Source organism: Diabrotica undecimpunctata, chromosome 3 (assembly GCF_040954645.1).
Source record: "Diabrotica undecimpunctata isolate CICGRU chromosome 3, icDiaUnde3, whole genome shotgun sequence".
In the NCBI taxonomy this organism is placed as follows: Eukaryota; Metazoa; Arthropoda; class Insecta; order Coleoptera; family Chrysomelidae; genus Diabrotica; species Diabrotica undecimpunctata.
This window is the reverse complement of record NC_092805.1, coordinates 93,785,519-93,804,450: the sequence shown is the minus strand read 5'-3', so window position 1 is coordinate 93,804,450 and position 18,932 is coordinate 93,785,519. Positions and strand designations below refer to the sequence as shown.

Sequence of the window (18,932 nt, the reverse complement as noted above, 5' to 3'; positions counted from 1 at the left end):
ATTCTTGAGCGAATTTCTGATTTCGGATTTAGATCTTACGTAACCCAGACTTCTAATTATTTCATTTTATCCACTGTTCAATATCTTCATTTTTTATCTGAACCCTTGTAATGACTTTGCCCCCCTTACTGATAACCATGCTTTTTGTTTTCTTTATGTTTATTGTTAAACCAAACTGTTCCCCAGTATCACAAATTGGGTTTAGTAACGTCTGCAGGTCTGTCTCACTTTCAGTGATAATGACTGTATCGTCTGCATATCAGATGTTATTTATATTTTCACCATTTAACTTGATCCCTTCTGTACAGTTTTCAAGTGCTTGCGTAAATAACTATTCGGAATATATATTAAATAGTAATGGTAAAAGTACACAATCCTGTCTCACTCCTCTACTTATCTGTTGCGCATCGGTGCTATTTCCGTCTAATGTTACCACAGCCTGTTGGTTCCAATAGAGATTTCTCACTATGTTAATCTCATTTTTGTTGAGTCCTTTTCTCTTTAGACATTCCATGAGAATGTTATGTTTAACTTTGTCGAAAGCTTTCTCATAGTCTATAAACGCAACGAAAAGATCTTTTTGTTGGTCTTGACATTTTTGGGCAAGAGTTGTGAAACTATACAGAGCTTCCACTGTTCCGAAGCCGTTACGAAAGCCAAACTGTCTATTACTCATACCCGCTTCTCACTTTCTGAATATTTTTGCATGTATAATCTTTAAAAATGTTTTTAATAAGTGTGACATTAAGTTGATTAATCTATAGTCATGACAGTGTTTGGGGTTCTTGGTTTTTGGTAGCGGAACAAAGGTCGATATTTATTTAAACGAATGGGTTAAATTAAAGGACGTTATCCACTTATTGTACGCAAGAGAGATACCTCTTAGATTAATCAAAACGATCGAAAATATCTGCGAAAACAACACAATAAAAGTAAAAGTAGAAGAAGAACTAACCGACCCTATTAAAGCTGGCAATTGGATAAGACAGGGAGATTCCCTGGGTCCTATATTCTTCACCTGATTATGGATAAAATAATAAAAAAATAAGAGCTAAAAAAGAATAACAACAGGGAAAAAACAAATTAAAATAACCTGCTTTGCAGACGACGCAATACTACTATCTCAAAGTAAAGATGATTTACAACGCGTACTGCACTAATTTAGTATAACCGCCAGAAAATTGAAACTGCTAATTTCCCCAAAAAATATAAAATACATGGTTATAACAGCAAATTTACTAAAATGTAAATTGGAGCTGGAAGATCAGGTAATAGAACAAGTCATGGAGTTTAAATATCTAGACATCACATTATCTAGCTAGGGAAAGCTCGAAACTGAAGTGGAAAATCAAGTGAATAGGGCAAACAGAGCTGCAGATTGCCTGAATGAAACAATATGGGGCAATAAAAATATCGGGACGACCTGACACAGAAAGGACAAAAAGGATGTTAGAAACAGCAGAGATGAAAATTTATGGCAAGATACTATGGGACAGAGCTAGAAGTACAGATATACTACGTAGATGCAAGCTGAAGAACATCAAGAACTAGGTAAGAAATAGAAAAGTAGAGTGAAACGATCATATAAGCCAAATGACAACAAATAGAGTAGTAAAGGCGGCAAGAGACGGTTCCCCAATAAGACGACGATCAGTAGGAAGACCACGAAAATGATGTAACGACAACTTACTGGAGGCACATTGAAAAAGAGACAGAGTCATGTCTACATAAAAAGAAAAATGAGAAGAAGTATTGGTTTTCGCTTATCTCACCAAAGTCAACGAATCGTTTCCCGTTTTTCAGTAGTCAGCGTATTTTTTGGAGTTGTCTGTGCTCGCTTCTTAAGGTAAGCCTGTTTTTTTTTCTTTAAATTTTTGTCTAACTTCGCAACAAAACCATAGGATTTTCTTTATTATTCTATTCCTCTTGGTATGAAATGTTCTCGTAGCACCGTCACATGGCGCATTCTTAATGTTTCTCTTGAGTTTTCCCAACCAAGATCAATTTATTCTGTCTTTCTCCGTTATTGGCATTGCTTTAATTTTTTCTTTCAATCTCTTCTCAGCAACTTCTTTTATTGTGGTACATAGTTTTTTAACTTTATTTTTTCTGCTTTAGCCGTTGGTTTTAAATTTTTTTGTGATATGAATTTTATTTTACTTTTTCCTAACAGCAGGGAATAGTCAGTACGGACATCAGCTGAGTTTCGTGTACTGACATTCAGAACTTGTTGTGAATGAGACGAACGTCCTCAACATGTCTAATTTCATTGGTAATTATTCCAAGGAGCTTTTAAAACAAAATCATAATATTTAACAGCTGAATAAAAGCAGCAGCAAAACTAAACTTTAATAATTTAAAAGTAAAACATCTCATCATTATAATACAATATATATACGATAAGCAAATGCGTAACGAACAGACTAAAGTATGAACACAAGCGCTTGTACAAGCAAAAACTCAAGCACAAGCACAACAACAAGCACAAACACAAGCAAAATTACAAGAATAAGCATAAGCATAAACATAAATTCATAAAATGACTATCAATAAATATGCTGCCCCGACTCCGGCTCGTCGCGACGCGAGGTACACATTGTCATATAGGCAAGTCGCAAGTAAAGGCTGGATAAACGATGCACCTTAAAAAAGGACTCGCACTGAATCTACAATCTACTAGACACGACCGTGATGATGGTATTGCCACAGTATATTGCTTAAAAAGAATTCTTTTTAAGCAATATACTGTGGTATTGCTCTACAAGCATTTAAATAAGCATCCGCGCACTGCTTCGTTTTAGCTAAGATATGATCGATTGGCTTAGGCCGGCAACGGCACGTCTGAATTATGTTTAATGAATTTTTAATTGAAACGGTACTTTAATCTGAAAACAAATGGTAACATTTTCTGTATGTTTACCTTTATAGATTTATTACCGACACGCTTGTCGGTCGAAAGGACCGAGCCGTAATAAATTTTAAACTGACGCTGCTTGTATAGTGGTGGTGGTACTGACCTTCGTGGAATGCTCCAAGCGGTTTCCCCCTTACACTGGCTCTGGCATTATATTATTTCAGTTTTTATTTGACCTTTAAGAGATACTGTTTAATATTTTTGTAGTCGGTACTTTTGACCTTGCGTGTGTACAAAATATCAAAGATATTTGTGTTGAAGTTTCACAGTTTCAGATATGGATGTGCTTTCTACAGTTAATAATAGGGTAAGTGAACCCTATGTGTGGTGTTTTATATTTCTTAAGTCTAGTATTTTAGTGGAAAATATAGTCACCATGTATGGTGATTTATAATAGTATTTTATTATTTGTCTATTATGTGTTCTTACGAGAAAGGAATAAAGAGTATTTTAGCCATGTGGGCTGAAATTGACACCGAGGATGAGATAGGTGGACCTCCTGAAGACGATTCTAATTCAAAGCAATTAAAAGGAGAAGAGCTACCAGATTTTAATGAAACTCGTCCAGATTTAAATACTCGTCTGTGTTTTCTGGGAAGGGGCAAAAAACATTGAGGAATAAATTTCCCGTTGCTGTTTAAAAAAAAGACCCGAAGCAGATACATAGTGACTTAATCTTCTAGAGTATTTGGAAAAGCCAGAGCAGCAAAAACTTGGCAATTGTTTTTTCCAGACTCCGTCATCAGCGAAATGAACACACGAACAAATATATTCTAAAGCTTCGTACAAATTACAGTAGAGAAAGAAATGCCACCAGTGCAAATATGGAAGAAATTAAAGTACTTATTGATCTTCTATATTTTTCTGGAGTCTTGCGGTCATTACACCTACATTTGAGAGATCTGTGGGCACAGGACATAACCGGTGTAGAGATTTTTCATCTTACAATGGGAATTAATTGATTTCAATATACAAAACAGTACTATATGCTATCTCCTATAAAAGAATTGTTTGATGGATTTGTTGAGCGATGCAAAGTAAATTATGCTTAAATGAATTTGTGACAATTGATGAAATGCATTTTTAGTCATTTCGCGGCAAATGTGGATTTCGGCAATAATTACCGAATAAACCTGTATATGATTTTGATTCCAAAGTATGGAATCAAAATAATAGCGCTTGTTGATTCCACGTCATATTACACCTATAATAACGTTGGGTAATGATATAATGTTTATTAGATTGCTTCCATCAAGAGTTCCATATAGTGGAACTCTAGAGGTAGTGTACCCCCTGCATGGGTTTGATTAATTCGAACTCAATGGATACTCAATAATTACTTTATTGGTTCTCTAAATACAATAAGAGAGAGAGTACCCAATTGACGGATGACAACACTAGCTTCGACTGTTAACTCTTAATTCTTAATTATCTACTCCCATTATTTTCCGGGTATTTAACTCACATGCGTTGTTTTATGCATTTATGTTTTTTTTTTTAATATAATTTGTACACAATATTAAATAAGCTTTTGATTACATTGCAAATTTCACTATGTCAGTGCGTATTCTAGTTACACCGATATTTTCAATGTCATAAACAAACAATCGCATTGAGCAATACGCAATGAATAATATTATTAAAAGGATTTAAATTTTTAAACTGAATTGGGTTACTTAAATCTGATTTCTGAATGCTTAATTAAATCCCGTTACATACCTATGGCAACCGGCAAGTAATGGACAAAAGAAGATCATACAAAAACAAAAATGTAAACGAATACAAAGCCACACACACAAGGAGATCAGGATAAAAATACGGGCAGCTAAAGAGAACTGGTACAACGACAAATGTTTAGAGATAGAAGAACTCCAGAGAAATCATGACAGTTTTGAATTGCACAAAAAAATTAAAGAATTAGCAGGTATAAGACGGTCCACCTATAGTAACACCCTGGTTGATACAAATGGTAAAATAATATCTGATATCAAAGATAAACTAAACAGATGGAGAGAATACGTCCAAGAATTGTTTGAGGACGAAAGGACACAACAAGATAGCATGAACGATTGCGAGAAACATAACATATTAGGTCCAAATATAACTAAGGATGAAATAATACATGCAATAAATCTGGCAAAATATAATAAAACTGCGGGGCCTGACACAATTCCAACTGAAATAATTAAATTAATATCAGAAGATCAGATCAATGTATTAGTAGACTTATATATTACTATATATAATACGGGTATTATTCCGAGATATTGGCTCAAATCAACATTTATTACATTACTAAAAAAACCTAATGCAAAGGAATGTAATGACCACCGTATAATTAGTCTAATGAGTCACACACTAAAAATATTCTTAAAAATTATACATTTAAGAATTTTCAGAAAAGTGGAAGAAGACATCACTGAAACCCAATATTTGGATTTAGGAATGCCATGGGTACACGAGAGGCATTCTTTGGATTTAACGGCCTCATGCAAAGATGTATGGATGTAAACCAACCCCTCTATGTTTGTTTTATTGATTACAATAAGGCGTTCGATAAGGTCCGACACAACCGTCTTATACAGTTACTTAAAGATAAACACATCGACAAAAAAGACTTAAGAATAATAACTCATCTCTACTTTAACCAAACAGCAAAAGTCAGAGAAGGCAATGAACTTTCGGAGGAAGTAGAGATAAAAAGAGGCATAAGGCAAGGTTGCATACTCTCCCCCCTATTGTTCATATTGTTAATCACTAGAAAATGTAACAATTGGAATAAAAGTCAACGGCAGACCCATAAAAAATATCAGATATGCCGATGATACTATACTAATTTCAGAGAATATACAAGATCTACAGACACTTTTAGATAATGTAGTAAATGCTAGTGGGGAAAGCGGACTAACGCTTAATGCTAATAAAACAAAATTTATGACAATTTCCAAAACACAACAAGACATTTTAAACATAAGAGGGGTTCCAATAGAAAAAGTAAAAAAAAAGATATCTTGGTACAATTATTAATGAAAATAACGAGTATACAGAAAAAAAACAGAATGGGACAAGCTAGAGCAACATTTAATAAGATGAGAAAAGTATTATGCAGTAGAGACCTTAGTTTGCAACTCAAAATAAGAATATTACGTTCATATGTGTTTTCGGTGCTGCTGTATGGGATGGAGGCCTGGACCTTAAAGAAATAGGCGAGCGATCGACTTGAAGCATTCGAGATGTGGACCTACCTAAGACTATTAAAAATAAGTTGGGTAGACCGAATATCAAATGTTGAGGTCCTCAGAAAGATGAAAAAGGAAATGGAAATCATGAATACGATTAAGATAAGAAAGTTACAGTATCTTGGCCACGTTATGAGAGGGGATAAATATGTGTTGCTGCAAACCATAATGCAGGGAAAGATACAGGGAAAACGAAGTATTGGAACAAGACGCATCTCCTGGCTCAACAATCTGAAAAAGTGGTATAATTGCAGTTCCGTCGACTTGTTCAGAGCTGCAATCTCAAAAGTGAAAATAGCTGTGATGATTAGCAACCTCCTTAGAGGAGACGGTACCTAAAGAAGAAGACACACCTATAATCTAGAGGTGTATATTGGGACTCAACCAGATGGGCCCTATAAAGTTGACAATAGCGTCTCTTAAGTCGTACAAGGATTAATTAAACCAATTTCTTGAACTGGAAGAAATTTAACTTTCGATAATTGGTTTACGTCGATACCTTCAACCTTAGATTTGCTAAAAAAACACAAACTAACTGTTACGGGCACAATTCGTAAAAATAAAAAAGAAATTCCTGAGATTTTCACGGCAAAGTTAAAGTAGCGCAAAGTTACTTCGAGCATTTTTGGTTTCACTGAAGACATGACTTTGGTATCCTACGAGCCCAAGCAAAACAAAATAATTATATTATTGTCAACAATGCATTAAAAAGACGAGATTGATCTGGAAAGTGGCGATGCACACAAGCCAACAATGACTACATTTTCCAATGCAACAAAGGGAGGTGTTGATGCCGTTGATGAGCTAAAAGGAACTTACTCTGTGTAACGAAAAAGTTACCGATGGCCTCTAACATTATTTTTCACTTCTTTGAATATATCTGGAATAAATAGTCATATCGTTGCTGACAAAAATAACAATACTCATAGTACCCGCTGAAACATTTTGGAATGGTTATTATTTTTCGAATGGTTATGTTTCCAGTAGATATGAGAAGTCGTATAAAAGAAATATTGGACAACCCGGAGGTATTTACGTAACATAGCCAGTATGATGTTCCAGGCAGATGTCATTTTTGCTCGTTGAAAAAGAACAGAAAAACGAAGACCCTATGCGTACAGTGTCAAAATTATAAATGCCGAGAACATACTTCCCAGCTTTGTATTAAATGCTATAAAAGCCAACAATAAATGAAAAATTTTAACATAAGTTATAAATAAATGATTTTTAGTTTATATTTAAGTTCTACTTGTTTTTTTTTATTAATTAAAAACAAAACTATGTATACGGTCGATTTGACCGTGCGCGTAAGTTTTTTGGCGCGTGTAATGCCGGATTAAGGACGTCACCGATTCCGCAGTAGTACACTGCCGTAAACGCAAATTGTGTTTTAAAAGTTGCCAGATTTTGAACCGAATTCCACAGATTTATATATTTTAGTTTTTAACAAATCTTCTCCTACATGTATGCAACGCGTGTTGCTGTGTATTGCCAGCCATGTAGGTTACCGATATTATATCCAGCCATAGGAGTTTTCAACGATCTTGTTTGTTTCGAGCTTCTGTCATATGGCGTATATTAATAATACACAAATTATGACATATGACAGAAGCTCGAAACAAATTGAGAAGCGTTGTAAAGTCCTATTGGTGACACTGACAGGCATAGTAATTGTTTTTGACATTATTGACAGTATAACAGGTATTATATAGAATTACAGGAAATGCCAAATGACAATGCCTCATGACTCCTAAGAAGTCTTGATAATTTTATTTGTTTCTTGTAAGTCGGGGAACCCCGGACCTACAGAGATGGTTCATGATAGATGACAGTGTCATTGAAAAAATTCGTGTTCCCTCCAATGAAAACATTGGCAGGACCCTGGTTTTCCTGGCCTTTGTTCTCTCCAAACTAGACTCCGACACAAGAGGGATACAATGGACGTTAACCACACGCCTAAGCGATCTAGAATACGCGGACGATATCTGCCTATTAGGTCAAAGGTTCCAAGATCTGGCTTACCAATTGGAAACACTTTCCACTGAAGCCAATAAAATAGGTTTGAAAATCACTATTAGTAAAACCAAGTCCATGAGAATAAATGCAAGGAACAACACGCTATTTACTATCGACAATATGCAGATTGAAAATGTGGAAAACGTTACGTATTTTGGAAGTGTCATAACAGAAAACGAAGGTACAGCAGACGATATTCGTATGAGGATACGAAAAGCCCAACAAGCTTTCAGCACGCTCAACCCTGTTTGGAGATCTGGCGAGTATACTACAAGGACAAAGATCCGAATATTCCGATCAAATGTCATGTCTGTTCTACTCTACGGATGTGAAACCTGGAAAGTGACAAACACCCTCACAGACAAACTGCAGGTATTTCTTAACAAATGTCTACGAAGAAAGGTTCGTATATTCTGGCCTAACACCATCAGAAACGAAGATCTGCTACACCAGACCGAACAAAAGAGGGATGGTTCATAATAGATGACAGAGTCATTGAAAAAAATCATGTTCCCTCCAATGAAAACATTGACAGGACCCTGGTCTTCCTGGCCTTTCGGCATACGACCGTAAGCGGAACCACCGTTCCGCAGTAGTAACTGTGTTGCGGTTACGAACACCCGTCCTTTAACGACCCTCCCCCTCCCCCCGGGGCGGAAAGGTGAACGCAGGTAGAGGAATTCCACCTCGCACGTAGACAGGTCGCCGTCGAGGATCTCTCCCCTACGACTTTTGTATCTCAAAAGGTGGGTACGTGTCGGACTCAGCACCCCTGACGGACTCAGCACTCCTGGTGGGGAAGAAGTGCTTTAGAGTCGCAGCTCGTTCAACCTCACCTGGTTCTTGTGGAAATGAGAGTAGAGTGGTCCCACAAGAGTTTCGTCTCAGATACTAGGAGTGTAGACCGGTGGCCGTAACGCCGAAGCGCCCTGTGTGCGTTTCTACAAATCCGACACCTCAAGCGACGGCTCTCCACCTCTCATTTCCTTCCCATTAGTCGCCTCTTACGACAGGCAGGGTAAATTGCCTCGGCCGTATTCTTATCTCCGCGAGCCGAACGGAGAGATGGCAGTGTCAGGAAATACCAGGCAATATCATTGTTCCCGATAGCGCCAATTCACCAAACTATATTGAGTGTTGCCTATATGTGGAGTCAGTGACCGCGATCTTATCTTGTTGTTGTAGTACATTTAATATTCATATAATTACTGGACTAAATTTAATTTTATACTAAACATATTTTAGCCAGTTTGATTTCCCCAGATATTAGTCATTTTAAAAAAGTTTTTCCCAGTCTCCAAAGATTCTCAATTTTCCTCTGAGGAAAAATCGCCAGTCCTGGCATCCCTGATACTGACATATGCAGTAATACTCAATGAAATTTGCCGAACCAGGAAGAACGGTGTCGAGGTAAGCCTTGTCGATTCAGTGCGAATCCTGCTTAAAAGTATGAACAGGAATACGAACGGTAAAGCAAATACGAACACGAAAACACGAAGACTCTTTATTTTAGAAAAATTACATGTTCGACATTTAGATTACTTTTAGTTAAAAAAGATTATATTTATTTAATACGTTAAGTACATTACTTGTACAATGTTGCCTTAATTATATCGTTTGCAGTTTTGCTTTAGACTTTACAAAAAGAGATTCCTTCTGGACTATAGTAATTGGCTACTCGTTTCATTGGATAGCAGTAATGTCCATCAACCAGGGATGTATGCAGAAGTTCTTGGCAGTTGGAACTTTCAGAGAATCTAAATGGTAAGTTTTGCTATGGTAGGTAACCGAATTTAAAAGTTTTTCCGTTTTTATTTTGCTTGTTTTTTGACCTTCTGCTACATTTATTTGCATTTTTTTATTATCGTATATGCCATAATTCTGGAATTGGTGTAATAAATAAATGGAAGATGTACAATAAGCCAATTTTATAGTAGATGGCTTTTAGGGAAAAAAGGCTTTTAATTTTCTACAATAGCGGGCTTTATTGAGAAAATATCTGTTGATCGCCTAATATTATCGATATCTGTATAATTGTGTACAATATTGGGAAGTACATGCATTGAAGATGCGTAATACACAGGGAGTAAATTTGAGTTGTATATTAAGTATTAGTATTTTTTAAATTGGCACCTGTGTAATTTTAAAATAAACGAATATTTGTTATTTTTAGGGTTGTATTTTTATATTGCTCCGTTGGAATGATTGCAGTAAAAACTATCAGCATTCTAAGTGGATTAACCATGTATACCCACTATGCAGATTGTGATCCTTTAAAGTCTAATAAAATACGACATAACAACGAGATCTTTCCTTACTTTGTTCTGGATGTGGCTGGTAAAATTCCTGGATTATCTGGATTATTTATTGCTGGAGTCTTTTGTGCATCTTTAAGGTAGTTATACATTAAGTAGTAAAAAATATAATTTAAACGTAAGTTTAAAAGCTTAATAATAAAACATGATAGAGGTAAGGGACTATTTAAACGGATATGAGTCATGCATGTGTAAAGTACAAATTTTCGTTTCAACCGTAGGCGAGAGTGGGCTACGTTGAGACATTTTTCATGTTTTTAATGATATATGTTGTTAATAACCGATTTTTTTTAGTTAAAATTCAAAACGCAATTAGTAAATCTCTTTATAATAAACAGTAAAAGCCATTATCAATAAAACTTTTTACTGTTTATATAAAACAATCTCTAGTTCCTCGTGTAAAGTCTTCCCGAACATCTTGAATATATGGCCTACCCTCAATTCACTAACACGATATTCCTCTAGGTCAGTGCATACAAATGCCCTTCTCAACCATTGGCAAAGTACTTGGCCAAAACTCTACAACCTCTCGCCGAAAATGCATGATCCTTCGTTAAAAGTGTTTTTCATTCCATCGAACTTCTTAAACAATATTCTATTTCACCGTCACACATTGTAGTAAATTTCGATATCGTTTTACCCTTTACAAACATTTATATAGAAAAAACTATTAAACACTCTGAAAACTAAATACAGTGTCCAGCAAGACTACTTATCTCTCATTATACATTGTTTGTCCAAGACTTATTTCATCTTTCAAAAGCAGTTCTACAGACAAATAAATGGTGTTCCAATGAACTCACCACTATCTCCACTAATTGCCAATATCTTTATGAAAGACTTCGAGTCTTCACTTCGAGACTTTACTATCCACATTAATGCTCAAACCCCCATGTTGGCTACGATATGTTGACGATACATTCGTTATTTGGTCCCATGGCAGGAATACTTTGGTCTCTTTTCAAACCCATAATAATGGTATACATTCTAGTATCTAGTTCACGATGGAGATGGAAACTGATTCATCCCTACCGTTTCTCGACGTTATCATAAAGAAAAACCAATCCCAAGGTTTTTATCACTCTGTTTATCGAAAACTTACCCCTACCAATCGTTACTTGCATGCCAACTTTCATCATCAACCTTCAGAAATTAATTCAGTCATTTATACTCTTGTCACGAGATTAATACGCCTTTGCGATGATGTAACATCTGTCAAATAAACGTCAAAGTGTAAATACGAACTTAAAAGTTCTCTGCATTTTAAAGTTTAATTTGATAGTTTTACGTATAAACTCAAGTTAAATTACACATTTTAAAGTTCTCTGCGAAATTTTATGATTTAGAAAGTGCTAAACACAGTTACATTCTATTACTATAGTTTAGTACATATACATTAGTACTAGTTTGGTCGTCGAAGCGATCGCCGAAGGCTCCATTTATGGAGTCTTCTAACGGGGGCGAGCCCCCCGATAAAATGCCAAGGGATCAGGATGCGATGGATGATTGCAGTTATGGTTCCCATGGATTTTCATCCCATCAGCTAGAAAACTCGATAAGTAGTCTTAATAATATTAATCATTTAAAAACCGATAAACAAATTAACTCATTAACTTCTAATGAGCCAGAAAAAAGCAGACCTGTATATTTATATGATAAAACTGATTTAGGGCCATTTCACATTTTTATTGAAAACAATGATAAAAATTTTACAGGCAAATTAAATGCAGTTAAGATAGGTGAAATATTATTTACCGTACACCCAGAAATTGATAATTATATTAAAAAAATTGATTCAATTGGACGCAATCGGATTAGGATAACATTTAAAAACTATGCTAGTGCAAATACCTTAATTACTTCTAAATTGCTTATTCAAAAAAATCTAATTGCATATATTCCGAAATTTCAATTATTTAAATTAGGTGTAGTTAGGGATATAGAATCAGATATATCAGAAGAATATCTCAAAGATAAAATAAAAGAATTTTGAATAAAAGAAATCTTAATGGACTGTATAGATGATAATAATTTGATATACAAAAATGATGGCTCTCCTACTTTCTTTAGGAACTTTTTGAAATCGGCAATAGATCTGACCATTTGTACTCCTGACTTAAGTCATCTGATCACTTGGAAAACACTTCAAGACCTATTCGGTTCAGACCATGCCCCTATAAGGGTCGAATTAGAGGATCAACCAACTCACATATATAACCCGTATTCACAAAAGTGGAATTTAAAGAAAGCCGACTGGAAATTATATGAACAATTTTCGGAAGATATCTTCTCTCAATCTGAAGATACAAATTCATATGAAAAATTTTTGCACACTATAAATACAACTGCATCCTACTGCATCCCCAAATTTAAAATAAAAAAACCAACTTCCAGAGCAAAATACTGGTGGGATTTAGAATGTGAGGAAGCAGTCAGAAGAAGACGGGAAAGTTTTTGTATATTCAAAGATCATCCAAACCAAGAAAACCTACTTAAGTATTAAAAAGATGATGCTCACGTGAAGAAGATTACTAAACAAGCTAAAAGAAATAGCTGGAGAGATTATGTCAGGTCCTTAAATAGGTCGGTCCCTATTAAAGATGTATGGTCAAAAGTTAATAGACTAAAAAATAGAAAAACTAAGAACAAAGTTCCTATAACACTATCGGAAGCTTCATGGATAGAAGATTTCCACCAAAATATCACTCCACTGTCTGCAGAATTAGTAATTCCTGACCTACAAGTGAATGCGCAATACGACTATCCAGAACAAATCCGCTTCTTAATCAAACCATTTTCTGGCACTGAACTTTACTTTTCGTTAAAGAAAAATTCAAATTCAGCACCAGGTGCTGATGAAATCCATAACTCGATGCTATCAAATCTTTCAAAAATTGGTAAGACTGTGCTTCTGAATATATACAATGAAATTTGGTCACGCCGCATAAAGATTCCTGACGATTGGCACGTTTATACTATTCTCCCGATCTTAAAACCCGGAAAATCGTTAAATACTTGTGATTCTTACCGTCCAATAGGACTGGCTTCATGTATACTTAAAACATATGAGAGATTAATTAAAAACCGTTTGGAATTTTGGTTAGAAAAGAACGACCTATTACCAAAAACTCAGTTTGGTTTTAGAAAAGGTAAATCCACACAAGAAAGCCTGAGTCACTTATTGATAGACATTTATGGTGCTTTTACTTATAAGAAAGCAGTTAGTGCTTTGTTTTTAGATATAAAAGGGGCTTATGACAATGTTAATCTCCACATTCTATATGCGAAAATGTTGGAAATAGGAATACCTGAAACTGTAACATGGAATATCATTAATTTGTATGTTAATCGATCAGTACACGTTAGATTAAATGGAGATAAGTCTAACACACGGTACACATCTTTGGGACTACCACAAGGTAGCATATTGAGTCCTCTATTATATATTCTGTATACTGCTGATTTAGAAAATAAACTTCCTCAACATATAAAAATCTTACAGTATGCTGATGATGTTGCAATCTATGTAGAAAATAAGTCAATAGATAAATGTAATGAGCACCTTAAATCAGGATTGAATATTATAGAAAAATGGGCGACGGATAAGAATTTAACAATCTCGGAGTGTAAATCAACCATTGTTACTTTTACCAGAAAACGATATTCTCCTCCAAACCACCTACAATTTGATAATTATAAAATTCATTATAAAACTTCAATAAAATTTCTTGGCGTATTCTTAGACTCAAAATTAAATTGGAAAGAACACACAAATTATATATTGCGAAGAACGGAAAACGCAATGAATATCATCAAGACTGTAAGTGTCAGTAATTGGGGAGCTGACCCAAACATCTCAATATTACTGTACAGAAATTTAATGAGATCGATCCTAGATTACGGATCTATATTTTATGGCTCAGCATCAAACGCTGTACTCCAAAAAATCGAAAGTATAAAAAATAAAGCACTTAGGTTAAGCACTGGTTATCTTCGTAGTACTCCCATATTAGTCATGGAATGTGAGCTTAATGAACCTCCACTTTCATTACGCAGAGAATTCTTAGGTGAGAAATTTATAGTCAAAGTGGCAGTTAACAATAAACTATTGTTGAGTAAAATTGTACAACTAACCACTACATACCTAACTCATCATTACTGGGAAAAAAAGAAGCAGCTTTTAGTTGTGGAAAGTTTTCTCAACGTTTCTAGTTTCATTGACGACATACACCAAATGGAACAAACCCCATCTCGAAAATTAAACTATGAAGATTATTTATCTCCATTTAACTGCCATTTAAGTAATATTCTTGCCACAGATTTTCTTACTAAAATAGATCACCTTCAGTATGTACAACATCATTGGGGACGTTATCAAAAATTATATACAGATGGTTCAAAAATGGACGGCAAAGTTGGATATGCTATATTCTACCCCCAAAAAAGTATAAAGATAAACAACAGATTACCTGACAAAATGACAACTTTTACAGCTGAACTCGTAGCAGTCAAAGAAGCCTTCCAAATATGTATGAATGAAAAAGAACTAAACTATGTTATATTTACAGACTGCCAAAGCATTGTACATAAACTGAAATATAATTTACATAATTTTGAAGAAAATTATATCATCAGTGACATCATAGCTCTGAATAGTGAAGCTTTTAAATCGGGCAAAAATATCATATTGTGCTGGATAAAAGCACACGTTGGTATAAAAAACAACGAAATAGTAGATGATCTGGCTAAAAAAGCAACAATGAAAGAATCCACTCTGCAAACCTATCAACTTCCTATGGGTGATTTAATATCTGTAATCAGATCTCTTAAACGCACAAAATGGCAGGGACACTACAACAATTCAGACAAAGGCAAATTTTATAAAAGAATCCAACCCACAATTTCCGTCAAGACATGGTTTAAACAAGTTTCCAACAGAGGCTTCATCAAAACTATTTGTAGAATAAGAAGCAATCACTGTATGACTCCAGTATACAAAAGCAAAATAGGACTGACAAATAATAATGAATGTATATGTGGGGAGCTAGCTGATCTACAACATATGCTGTTAGAATGTCCTTTACATTTTATTGAAATATCAAATTTTTTTACCAAGCTAGTTCAACTTAATGTTCAATTACCTTCTAATCTAACACTAAGAAGATCTAAACCTCCGAGGTGTCGAATCGGGTATATGTCTTAGCGTAGTAATAAAAAAAAAAATAAAACAAAATAAAAAAAAAATAAAAAAAAAAGTAAAAAAAAAAATAAAGAAAAATAAAAAAAAAGATACAAAAAATAAAACAGCAAAAACAGAGTAAACTAGTAAGTAAGTTTCTAACATTACATGTCTTAACTCTCAATACAATAGTTTTAAATTTAAATACTAACAATATCTTGTGTAAAGAGAGAACTCAAAACAAATTGACTGGCCAGTTGGTTATCAAAACCAGTGCCAATAAAACACACACACACACACACACACGCGATGATGTAATTAGACCCGCTAAGCTCTCTAGTTTGAAACCAGCCCTCATCCAAAATAGTTACCGCGAAAATCACATCAATAAGAGCAACCACAGACATTAATCTCTCACTTCATCTCGGCCCAAAGACTCAGACCCTTATCATATGAAAGCTTTTCTTCCTAACATCAAAGGTGTCACTGACAAAATCGATAAAATTCTTAAATCAAGAGGAATAAAGACAATATTTATCCCCCAACAAAAACTTTCATTTCTTGTCCGATCAATTAAAGTCAACATTCCAAATGAACAATATGAACTTTCAAATCTTGAATGTTTGTGTTTGCTGCTTTAAATCCTAAAAACTGGTTAATACTCCATAATAATACTGCTTTTTTAATCGTTTGATTCAGCATACTCGATGTTAGTTTTCTATCTCTCTCTTCTGCGAAACTTTTCTAGGTGGTAATGTCTCATTTTCAACAATTTGTTTTCTGTTTTCGCTTTTTTTGGTTGAATTACTTTTGTCAACTTTAGTTCTTTGTAATCTGGAGTTAATGTCAGTATCATAGTTTTCCCTGTTTTCTTCACCGCTCTTTTCCTTTGACGTCCAGCCTTTGGAAGAGAAAGAATATCTATGGGAGGAAAATATAATTTGTTCGCATCTTGTCTGTCCGCGGTATGTTTTTTACTGGCTCAGCTGGGGTTGAAGGTGGGGATACTTTACTACTTGAACCGGGTTAAGGTAAAACAGTCCTATCAAATGAAGTTTCGGCTTGAACACTCTCGACTTGACTTTGCACCTCTTGGAAATGATAATTAACTTCTGTATTCTGTGGTTTGGTTGCTTTGTCAGGTAGTTTTATATTTGACACTTGCGTGACTTAAGTATCAGAGTAATCAGTCTGAGGCGCATGTTGATCTGTAGTGTCTAAAGGTTTAAATAAATATTCCTGTTGATCTAAAGCCATTTTTGGCCGTTTCTGTAGTTGCTGCTCTCTGAAACGCCTTGCCAAAAAGTTCTCCTACTTCGCAAATAGTTACAAGTTTTCCTGGTTTATGTACCAGTCACTTTTTTATCTCCTGTTCATAATAAGTCATGAGGGGGCGCATAACGGCTACATCACGGGGCTGCAAACATATCTGTGTGTAGGTAAAACTGGAGTATCCATATTGTTAGCTCTCGCTCTCGCCATTGTCACAAATTCCATATTTTTGGTATGTGTCGCATGACAATCCAAAATAATAGGACTCTGTCTTCGTTGGTAGGTTTCATAAATTTGAAAAAATGTTTAAACCATATATCCGAAAATATTTCTGATTTCATCCATCCTGACTGATGGTAAGCAGCTATGGATCCTGGAGATAACCACTTTTCAAGAAGTGGAGATTTGCACACTCTTGGAAAAATTACTAGAAGATGCACATAAAAACTGCAGCATTGAAACAAACCTCAATTGTGGAAAGTGTGCCTCGTTCACCCGACTTTTGATGGTTTATTTGGTACTGCCAACAGTCCTGCTTTATCACAATTAAATATGCGGCTTGGTGAGAACTTACATCTCTCCAACGTTTGTTGCAGAAGTGTAAAAAACTTTGCAATGTTCTCCTTGTTAAAAGCTGTCGCTCTTGACTGCGAAATAGGTTCGGAAAATCTTAAAAAAATATTTTATTTTTCGTTTTAAAAATTCATATACCCAATAGCGTCCAGCTAAGCCTTTTTCATGGTAAAACGAATGGGAAATATTGTTTCTTTCCGCAAACTGGAATGCCAGCCAGCTTAAATGGGTGGTCCCAAGAAAAAAAGACGGCTCCCCATTTCTAAGATATGATCTGTTAATTCCGTTTTTTGTTCTGACGTAAAAGCTGCGGTAAGTCGTCCTAACTTTTTTTCGCTCCATTCTTGGAATCCACGTCCGTATCGGCGCTTCAAAGTTGTTCCGGGCACCTGGCAGGTTAGAGCTGCTCTTTTGATAGACATTAAGTTGTTTCCCACAGACCTATAGCTCTTGTCATAGCATCTTCGCTCCATGATTATTGATTTGTTTTTCGCTTATGGTTCAGTACCATTAATATAAAATAACAAAATATATAAACATATTTTACATCATAGTTATCAATATAAAACTGTCTAGATCCTAATTTGTAACATTGAAACACGAGAACTTTTTGTAAAAATTTTAAAATATCCAAAGGGCCACTTCCCCGAATGGTCATTTTATAAATAAACATAAAACTAGAAAAAAGAAGTATTAAACTGGTACCGATTAATTTAAAAAAAATTCAAGTATTAGAAAACTATTAGAGAACTCAATGAAATTCCAAAACTTACGCTTGTACTGGTTATTCCGTTTCTTGTAAATATTACATCACAGTGGGTATACAACTTTGGCTTTCTAGGACGCACAGGGTTTTGGCACGACGGCTATCGACAACACACTTACAATCAAGTTTTAGCAAATGCTTCAACGCGTGGTCGCTTTGATTCGTGCAGCATTTCCGTTTTAGGCATGGTGGGAGAAATCCGCTTTGCCTCGAGTATCCGTTTTGCCCACATTCCCCTGTATATAAAAATTAACACAGGATTCAAATAAAGAACCGGTGTAAGATAAATTGAAAAATAAAAAACTTTTGAGTTGGGTAAAGAAACAATTTATTTTAAATATTTATATTAGCATCGTTTATATACACTACAAATTGCTGTCAAAACAAAACTTATAATCACCAGTAGGTGAATCTATCACCAACCATCCTCATATGGTTGTCTTTGTTCGATGTATGCTGTTTTGTATGGAGAGGCGGCTTAAGTTCATCGTTCTTGTTTCTGCGAGTAGAAAAGAGATGTAATATAAAAATAATTCGTGAATAATGTCATACTTGTGAAAAGTTTCAGCCGATATATTCTATATATATATATATATATATATATATATATATATATATATATATATATATATATATATATATATATAAGCGATCTTGT

At 34.9% G+C, this 18,932-nt stretch overlaps 1 protein-coding gene across 1 annotated transcript in view; it reads left to right on the top strand.

Annotated features, from left to right (window-relative positions):
- LOC140437067 (sodium-coupled monocarboxylate transporter 1-like) overlaps positions 1-18,932 on the top strand; it is a 77,135-nt gene that overhangs the window by 41,666 nt on the left and 16,537 nt on the right. The window contains exons 5-6 of the mRNA XM_072526318.1: positions 9,793-9,933; positions 10,343-10,564. Coding sequence (XP_072382419.1) covers positions 9,793-9,933; positions 10,343-10,564 — 363 coding nt within the window. The remainder of the gene's footprint in view (positions 1-9,792; positions 9,934-10,342; positions 10,565-18,932) is intronic.